The 9,868-nt window shown below is 47.5% G+C and overlaps 1 protein-coding gene across 3 annotated transcripts in view; it reads right to left on the bottom strand.

Annotated features, from left to right (window-relative positions):
* Positions 1-9,868, bottom strand: part of HEATR5A (HEAT repeat containing 5A) — a 166,655-nt gene that overhangs the window by 40,710 nt on the left and 116,077 nt on the right. For all 3 annotated transcript variants that reach the window (XM_019518917.1, XM_019518916.1, XM_019518918.1), the window contains one exon: positions 3,146-3,385. In XM_019518917.1, coding sequence (XP_019374462.1) covers positions 3,146-3,385 — 240 coding nt within the window. The remainder of the gene's footprint in view (positions 1-3,145; positions 3,386-9,868) is intronic.

The following is a 9,868-nucleotide window of genomic DNA, read 5'->3' as shown; positions in this document are numbered from 1 at the left end:
TTGGGCCAAATCTCCGCTGAATCTAATCAGAGACCGAAGCTTTGCACAGCCCTACTAGATAAGTGAGCTCTCTGGCCAGGGGGCACTAGAGTGTGGCTCCCTGGGCCATCCCCACCCTTATGGGAGCCCATTAATCGACACACTGAGGCGGGGAGAGGACAAAAGAGGCCAGATGGCAACTGACAACTGCTGAAAAGCAGGAGCTTTCATAGATAGTTCCTGCTTTTTCACCAATCAGCTGACTGGTGGGAAAGGGGGGCATTTCTCACACGGTGGGAACCTTCATGGTACCCACCACAAGAAAATAGTGATTTCACTGGGAGAGGTGTGAAGGGCAGGTTGTCAGGGAATCAGTGTTCACCCACCCTCTCCCGGGGTGGGGGGAGTGACAGCAAAGGACTATGGGATACCAGGTGTCCATTCAACTTAGTGTGGGAGGGAAGATATCTACTTGATACAAAGGAGGTACAACTTTCTTGTGAAAGAGCCATTTAAAAACAGCTGTACACTCTTTCTGTGTTTGGGGAAGGCTTTTCTCCCAGCCCAAATGTAATGTCTGTACATGACCACAGTTTGTGATGTTTTTCTGTTGGTAATTATGCAAAGTATGTCATAAACAAATTAGTTTTCTTTCATCCTCAACTTCAGTCCTTGACTTCAGGAAAGCTGACTTTGATAAGCTCAGGAGGCTCGTTGGTGAGGCCCTAAGAGATCTCGACCCAAAAGGGAAAGGAGTTCAGGAAGAGTGGTTGCTCCTCAACGGAGTGATCCTGGTAGCTCAAGCAATGTCTATCCTGTCTCAGAGGAAAGGCAGAAAAAGGGGACAGCACTCCCCTTGTCTCTGTAGGGAACTAGTGGACCTCCTGTGTCTAAAAAGAAAGACCTATAAAGGATGGAAGGCTGGATGCACCCCAAAGGAGAAGTACTCTGCACTGGTCCAGACCTGTAGGGAACGAATCAGAAAAGCCAAGGCTGCAACTGAACTCCAACTGGCTACAGGTATCAAGGACAATAAAAAGTCCTTTTTTTAGATATGCAGGGAGCTAGAGAAAAAGCAAGGGTAACACTGGATCCCTGCTAAACCATATGGGTCAACTGACAACCGGCGCCCAGGAAGAAGCCAACCTGCTTAATGGGTATTTTGCATCTGTTTTTCACCAGCCCCAAGGGACGGCCCTGCTTAATACAGTACAGGATGGCCAGAGTGAGGGAGAACTGTTGCCCTTCATCCTTGTTGACCATGTGAAGGAACACCTTGAGAGGCTGGACACCTTCAAGTCATCCGGTCCAGACAATTTACACCCCAGGGTACTCAAGGAACTGGCAAGCATCATAGCTCTGCCACTGGCATGGAGCTTTGAGAACTCATGGCGCTCAGGCAAAGTGCCCGAAGATTGGAAGATGGCCAATGTGGTGCCTACCTTCAAAAAAGGAGGTCTGGGGAACTACAGGCCCATCAGCCTGACCTCTATTCCAGGGAAGATCTTAGAAAAAATCAAAGACACGTTCTTGACAAACTGGCTGAAGGCAACTTCCTGAGGGACAGCCAGCATGGGTTTGTTTGGTCAGGCAAGACCTACCCACATCTCATCTTCTTCTACAACCAGGTGACATATCACCTGGACAAGGGAGAAGAGATTGACATCATACATCTTGATTTTAAAAAAGCTTTCAACTTGGTATCCTACGATCATCTCATAGAAAAACTGGCCAACTGAGGCCTCGGTTACATCACAGTCTGGTGGCTGGGGAATTGGCTCTGAGGTTGGACCCAGAGAGTGGTAGTTGATGGAAGTCAATCATTGTGGTGCACTGTGACCAGTGGGGTCCCCCAAGGCTCCATCGTTGGGCTTATGCTTTTCAACATCTTCATTAATGATGTGGACATTGGTATCAGAAGCAGACTGGTCAAGTTAGCTGATGACACCAAACTTTGAGGTAAAGCGTCCACACCCAAGGGCAGGATGGAGATCGAGGCCGACCTTGACAGGCTTGGAAAATGGGTGGATGAAAACCTGATGGCCTTCAACACCGAAAAATACAAGGTACTCCACTTTGGGAAGAAAAACCCAGAGCATACTTATAGGCTCAGCAGTGCTACGGTTGCTAGCACCATGGCCAAAAGGAACTTGAGGGTCATGATTGACCACAAGATGAATATGAGCCACCAATGTGATGTTGCAGCCAGAAAAGTGAGCAAAACTCTGGCTTGCATCCATAGATGCTTCTCTAGCAAATCCCAGGATGACATCCTCCCGCTGTACTCGGCCTTGGTGAGGCCGCAGCTGGAGTACTGCATCCAATTCTGGGCTCCACAATTTAAAAAGGATGTGGAGAAGCTTGAGAGAGTCCAGAGGAGAGCTACGCACATGATCAGAGGGCAGGAAAACAGGTCTTACGATGCAAAGCTGAGAGCTATGGGACTCTTTAGCCTGGAAAAGCACAGGTTTGGGGGGACCTGGTAGCTGCCTGTAAGTTTATAAGGGGTGTACATCAGGATCTGGGGGAATGCCTGTTGAACAGAGCTCCCCATGGAATGACAAGGTCAAATGGCCACAAACTCCTCCAAGACCATTTCAGGCTGGACATAGGGAAGAACTTCTTTACTGTCCGAGCCCCCAAGGCGTGGAACAGACTGCCACCAGAGGTGGTGCAAGCACCTACTCTGGATTCCTTTAAGAGTTAATTAGATGTTCATCTTGCTGGGATCCTGTGACCCCAGCTGACTTCCTGCCCCTGGGGCAGGGGGCTGGACTCGATGATCTTCTGAGGTCCCTTCCAGCTTTAACATCTATGTCTATGAAATGTTCCCAGACCATGAATTGTGTTGGTGTAGGTAGGTGTCAGATACCATTTCTGGTTGCCAATGTTTTCTGCTGGAACAATGGTTCCTTATTTGCATGTCATGCTACAACAGCTGGGAAAAATCAGTGTCAACACTGTAATTATATGCCAATATTATAACTAATTTACTATTGCTCTGTAACTCAACATATCCAGGCTTCTAGTCAGATTAATTAAAGCAATCAGCAGAGGTTATGAAGAAAGAAGCCTACGGTGAATTTCCATTTAGAAAGAATCTGTTAACATTTAAGTATGCTTGGCACTCAGTGGAATGTTCTCAGCATCTCAGTGTAACGCATACCTCTTGAATCTCTTTGTTTCCTTTCCTGAGCCGAAGTTATGTCAAAATGTGTACTGCCTGCATTTTCACATTGGCTGATAATTCTACAAACACACTCTGCAGCAAAAACTCTAGTAGACCACCGTGGATTAGTGAAGGGATGGGATGTCTCATCACTCTCGGAGGTTAACACTGATTCATCATCCCCTTTAGCTACCTCCTCTTCTTGGGTTGTATCAACTGAAGCTACTGTAGTGAAATCTATATTTTAAGCACAGAAAAAGGAACAAATTGATTAATGGAAGAAATGCAAACATACTGTCCTTCTATAGTTTAATTGAGCCACAGGTTATGGAAATTTTGTGGTAGTTATTCAGGTTCCCTGTACCAAATATTGTGTCGCTAACATTGGAGAATGACTATACACCCCCTTTCATGGCTAGATTCTGTTTATTATTTTTATTGCAACAAGTACCAGAGAAAGGTCAATGATCTTAGTTTCATGATACTCTTCAGCCATGGCTTGATCATGCTTACTAGACCCAAGGGAAAACTAGATGCTGCTGATCATTTAGGCCTATGGTAAAGCAATCCTGATGATTACTACCAAAGTATATGCATATAAAATCTGTTTCATGGTTCATGGAAGGCAGACAGTTTCCATGAGGAAACTAAATACTCTTTATTGCCACTAACAATTGCACATATGAAAAACTAAAGCAGGTCATTCAAGATAACCCTTTCAAAGTAAATCTCTCCCATTTCAGGCTACCACTTCAGTCAGAGCACCTACATGGCTTTAAAACAGGACTAAAATTAAAAATCAAATAACAAAAATGATCTTCCATTTTTGTGTTTTTAGTATTCTTTATACAAAGGTAAGCTCAGTTCCTTGAAGAAAATAAATCCATTGATTTGTGTATGAAAAAAGAAAACACTTGGGAAAGAGATGCAACACAGTCTATCAGTGTCTTAAATGGCAGGTTATTTAATTCTTGTACAGGTAAGGAAAATATAATAAATCAAAACTGAATCCTTCACTGGCATAATTTCTACACAAATCCAATAGTCTCTCAAGAACAGAGGTAAGCAATTGTTTTGGCTGGTGGACAACTTAACAAGTTTGGGTTGCAAGCCTAAAATTCTATCTTCTAAAAAATTGTAACAAATTATAGATGAAAACAAACAAATTTTATACTAAAAGTCAAAATCTACTATAACATATTTTAATTTTATTTCCAAAAATATTTCTTGTCCTGATTTATGCTTTTTTGAGTGGTGTATAGTTTTCCACTCATCACGCTGGGTGGGCAGATTGGGTTAGGTGTGTGGTGCCTGGCATGTATCACCATAGCCACCATCACTTCCCCACACAACCTGCTGCCTGAATTGGTACAGCAGGGGCAGGAGGAGGAGAAGCTGCTGGAGGTGTGGGGAGTTGAGCAGTACCTGGGCAGCTGCAGTCACACTGGAAGCAACCCTACCAGGTAGCTGTGTGCACTGACAGAGGTCAGGGCCATGAGCAGCCATGGACAAGATGGTGGCACAGGCTGCCCCAGGTGGGAACAAGTGGAGCTCAGCCACATTCAGGAGTACTGAGGGAGCAGCCACCAGCCAGATGCAATCAACTGGCAGGTGCCCTCCACAGACTGGATCCAATCAGTTGGGGTGCCAGATGTGGCCCACGGGCTCTTTTGCCCAGCCCTGCTCATGAGTCTCCCTCTCTGCAATCTCTTTGTCCTCCTGCTCTGCATTCTGGGAGTTCAGCCCTATGCAAGATATTAGGCCACATAACTAGTTCTACCTGCTCTGAACGACTAATTTAGAAGCATGGCTCTGCCTTGTTTCCACCACTTTTGATAGAATACAAATGGCCTGATGGAATTTTCTTCTAGATCACCATGGGGCCTCACCATTGGTGACACTTCGGGGATACACATTGGTGCACATGCACCCCCTGAGTGTGGCGGTGCATGCCCTGCTAAAAGGCACCACTGACACTGCCAGCTGGGCCTGTGGGCGGTCGCCGCTCCCCACCGCCAACACTGCCGGCAGCGTCTGCAGGCGGTCTGTGATAGCTGCTGCCAACACTGCTGACAGCGTTTGTGGGTGGTTGCTGACTGCTGGTTGGTGCTCACCACTCCCTGTCCCCCCCTACCAACAGTGTCACGGCTGCCTGTGGGAGCTCCCCACTTGCTGCCACCATGCTCCCACTGCCACCTGTGGGAGCTTGCCATGCCCCCCCAGCCTCCGGGGTCACACAGTATTCATGGTCCTCACAGCTCTTTGTGCTCTGAATTTCTATTTCTAGAACTATAGGTAAATCCCAAATTTCTGAACACCAACTACTTAAACCTCTAAGTTTCCAAAATATTCAAATCTAAAATTCAGAACTGAAAACCAAATTGTTATGAAGCTTGATTTTATAAATTCATAGATGGAAAGCAAGGCCTTTCTAAAAAGAAGATTCAACTTGTATAAAATTATGTTGAAAAAATTATTTTGCAAGTTTCTAAAAATCAAATATTTCAGTTCAAACCACATGGAATGCTACTACAACCAGGGCCCCACCTCTGCAGGTGTCATATGCCTCCCTGCAGGGCTCAGAGACCCCTTGCAGGAGCTACAGTCCAACAGGGCCCAGAGGCCCCCCCCCACAGCACACAGCTCACCTGCAGCAGCAGCAGCCATTGGGGCACTTGGGGCCCCCTGGCACAGCCCCCCTGTGCAGCACAGGTCAGTGCGGCTTGGCCCTGGCCGCCTGGCACCCGGTGCTACCTGTGTGACATTGCGTGGGCCCAGCCTGGCTTGGAATGGCACCGTGTGCCTTCGGGCAGCTCTGAGCCACTCGGGCTGTCACCCAGGGCCCTGTGCCAGTTGCAAGGACTGTGTGTGGTGCTGGGCTGGGTCCTGTGTGCATGGAACTGGCCCAGGTGGGGCCTGTGCACGCAGGACGTGGCATAGTGCAACAGGCAGTCCCTGCAAGTGGCGCAGGGCCCCAGGTGACAGAGTGGCCCAGAGCTGCTTGGAGCTGCACCACAGCAGCCCAGGCCTGCACGATTTGCCACACGCACTGCCAGGTGCCAGGCAGCCAGGGCCAAGCCGTGCTGCCCTGCACTGTGGGGGTGTTTTGACAGGAAGGCCCCAAGTGCCCCAATAGGCTGCTGCTGCAGAGGGGTGGAGAGGAGGCTGTAGACCATGAGGGGGGCATGTGGGGGACCCATCCCTCCCGAGTACCCACAGTCCCCTGCACCTTCACAGCCCCCCTGCTGGAGCCAGGGTCCGTGCATCTTGCACTGCTCCAGGCTGCCCCACACATGGAGGCAGTGTGCTTCAGCAAACAAGGGGCAAGGGGCAGCCATAGAGACACTCTGGCCAGCTACAGAGCGTCTCTTTGGAGGACCCGAGCCTCTGGTTGCTCCGCTTTTTTTCTGTGGGGTTTTTTTTTTTTTTTTGATACTGGGATATCCAGTTATCAAATTTTGAGCCCCCGCTGCAAATATGCAGCGTGGAGAACATTTTTTTTGTTCCCAGTGTGTCTCTTGCCCTGTCTCAAACTGCTTTGAAATGCGGCAAGAGGCATGTGCAAGTACAACTGGACGTGCCCATGGAGCTCAAGTGAGTTCCCAGATCATTGGAAAAAGGCGAATATAGCGTCCACCTTTAAGAAAGAGAAAAAGGAGAATCCAGAGAATTACAGACCACCTGACCCCATTACCTGAAAAGATCATGGAACTGGTCTTCAAGAAGTCTATTGTGAAGCACCTGGAAGAGAACTATGCGATCAAGAAAAGCGAGCATGGATTCACTAAGATTGCCTAACTAAACTGATTTCCTTCTATGACAAGGTGACAGGCTCTGTGAAGGGGGAAGAGCAGCTGATCTGCTTTATATTGACTTTAGCAAGACTTTTTATATGGTTTCCCACAACATTTTCATTAACAAGCTAAGGAAATACAGACTAGAGAAAGGTACTGTAAGGGGAGTAATTCCAGTTATCATCATGCTTCATGAGTAGTCACCAATGGCTCAATGTCTAGCTGGGAGGAGGTATCAAGTGGGGATCCCCAGGCGTCCGTCTTGGGTCCAGTATTGTTTAACTTCTTCATTAATGATTTGAAGAATGTGATCAAGAACACACTTAGCAAATTTGCAGATGAACCCAAATTGGGTGGAGTTGCAGGATTCAGAATGACCTGGATCTACTAGAGAAATGGTCAGCAATCAATCATATGCAATTCAACAAGGATGAGTGCAAAGTCCTGCACTTGGGATGGAATAATTGCATACACAAGTACAGACAGGGAAATGACTGCAGTACTGCAGAGAAGGACCTGGGGGTTACAGTAGACCATAAGCTGAATATGAACTAAAAGGGTCCTCTTGCTGTATTAACAGGAGGGGCACTTGCAAATCAAGGGAAATGATTCTTTTGCTCTATTAAGCACTGGTAAGGTCTTGCCTGGAGTACTGCATCCAGTTCTGGGCCCCACACTTCAAGAAAGATGTGGGCATGTGGGCAGCTTGGAAAGGGTCCAAAGCTGAGCAACAAAAAATACTAGGCAAGATTTATGTGAAAAAGCTAAAAGAACTAGCATTATTTAGTCTGGAAAAGAGAAGCGGGGTGGGATTTGATAACAGTCTTCAAATATATGTTCGAAGGCTGATTATAGAGAGGATGCAGGTGGCTCTTCTCTGCAGCCATAGGGGACAGGACTAGGAGCAATGGCCTCAGGCTCCAGCAGGGACTATTCAAATTGGAGATTAGGAGGAACTTTCTGACTATTAGGGTGGTCAAGCACAGGAACGGGCTACCCAGGGAAACTGTGGAATCTCCATTCTTGGAAGTTTTAAAGGACAGGTTAGAAAGACATTTGGCGGGATGCTTTAGTCAAGGACGGTTCTGCTTTGAGCAGGGAGCTGGCCTAGAAGACCCTGTGAGGTTCCTTCTAGCTCTACTTTTCTATGATCCTATGATTCTATAACTAACATAGAAAAAATTAGCAGACTCTTTTATTAGCAAAATACAAATTAAGTGACCAATTGTTGCTAGTCTCCATATGACTACATTTCAAAAGACTTTAGATTCTGGAGATTATTTTAGTTGCTCTTTTAAAAAAAGAAAAAAAAGAAACAGAGAACAGCTACTAAACTAACAACATATTGACCACAATGCAGAAGCATGACTGAAGCTAAGTCTTGCCAAAATCTTTTCATTTTACACATTTCAGGAAGGAGGCTCGCTATCGATAAGTCATTGTCTCTATTATATATTTAGAGATGCACCAGACTGTTAAATCAATGAGTGTTGACAACAATTCATTATAGATAAAAATGCGCACTCAACAGCAGGACCTGCACATGACCAATAACTTAAGCACATACTGCCTTATACAGTAGATGATCTGTGGTAAAGGAATACTTTAGCACCTATACTTTAGGCTTGCCTGAACCAATATCTCTTAATTGAAAGTCTGCCTCTTCCCATGTTTTGGGTAATACGGACTCTGTGGCTAGGCCATTCGTTATATAGGATGTTTGGTCAAGGTGAGGAGTAGGCTGTTGAATACTATCCCTTTATCAAGAAGGTGAAAAGCAAATCAGAAAAAAAAATAACCTCTCATTCTAGGGAAAATAATTAAAATATTAATAAAAATAATGGGTAATATAATACTCCATGATCTGTAAACATTCAAGAGGGTAGACTGATTATTTTTCTTGTGTAAAGTGAATACCCAATTGTACAGGTGTTATTATTTTATTATGTTCCTATCTAGATAATATTAGCACTTACCTTAGGGGCAGGAAAAATACAGCCCCTAAAAAATGTAGAAAATTAATTATTATTTGCCCCTCACTGCCTGTCAAAGATGACAAGGTGCCAGATAAGAACGGGTGGAGGAGCAGGGTGGGGAGGATCATTGACGCAGCAGGAGTCAGCCCAGCCGGCACCATGCAGTTCCCAGCTGCATGGCTGGGACTGCAGAACACAGTAGGAGCCAGTCTGGCCTGGCCAGGCTAGGCCCCCACAGTTTCTGGCTGGATCCTGCATGCCCTGCAGTCCCAGTCATGTAGCTGAGAGCCAGGCGCTGCCGGAGCAGCAGGCAGGTGGGGGGAGGGGGGGGCAGTGGCAGGTGGGTGGGTGGGGAACCAGTGATGGCAGGCACAAAAGGAAGGGAAGGGAAGCAGCAGGCAGGGGGGAAGTGGCAGTGAACAGACAGGTGGGAGCATGGGGCCCGTGCCAGTGCCCTGGAGCTATGGCTGGCAGAGGCCCAGGGCAGGGCAGCAGGAACATGGAGCCTGGGCTAGAAGTAGCTCTATGGAGCCGAGCCAGCTCTACCCCTCTCCCTGCCGGCTGCCAGGCCACATGCAGTCCTGGGGGTCACTGGGACTGCACACTGCCAGGGGTCTCTGTCTACCTATAGGTGCCCTGAGGCCTTGCCGCTGGTGGCAGGGGCTATGTGGAATGAGGGAGGGGCATGTGTTTGTTTGTAGGGTGGTCCCACATGCACACCCCACCATACACATGTACCCACACCCCACCTCGCACCACCATACCACCCATGCACACCCCTACACCCCTTCACGCACACCAGTTACCCAACCCCTTCACCCTCTCCATCCACATATTCACACCCCCCACAAACCCCATACCCACCCACACCCCACAAATCCACATGCACACCCACACCTATCCACCCCACACACCCAGGCCCCACATACACACACACCCACAGCCCCCAC

This window comes from Gavialis gangeticus, unplaced genomic scaffold (assembly GCF_001723915.1).
Source record: "Gavialis gangeticus isolate Ggan-Ray unplaced genomic scaffold, GavGan_comp1, whole genome shotgun sequence".
Taxonomy (NCBI): Eukaryota; Metazoa; Chordata; order Crocodylia; family Gavialidae; genus Gavialis; species Gavialis gangeticus.
The sequence above is the reverse complement of the archived record's forward strand: the minus strand, read 5'-3'. Positions and strand labels throughout refer to the sequence as shown.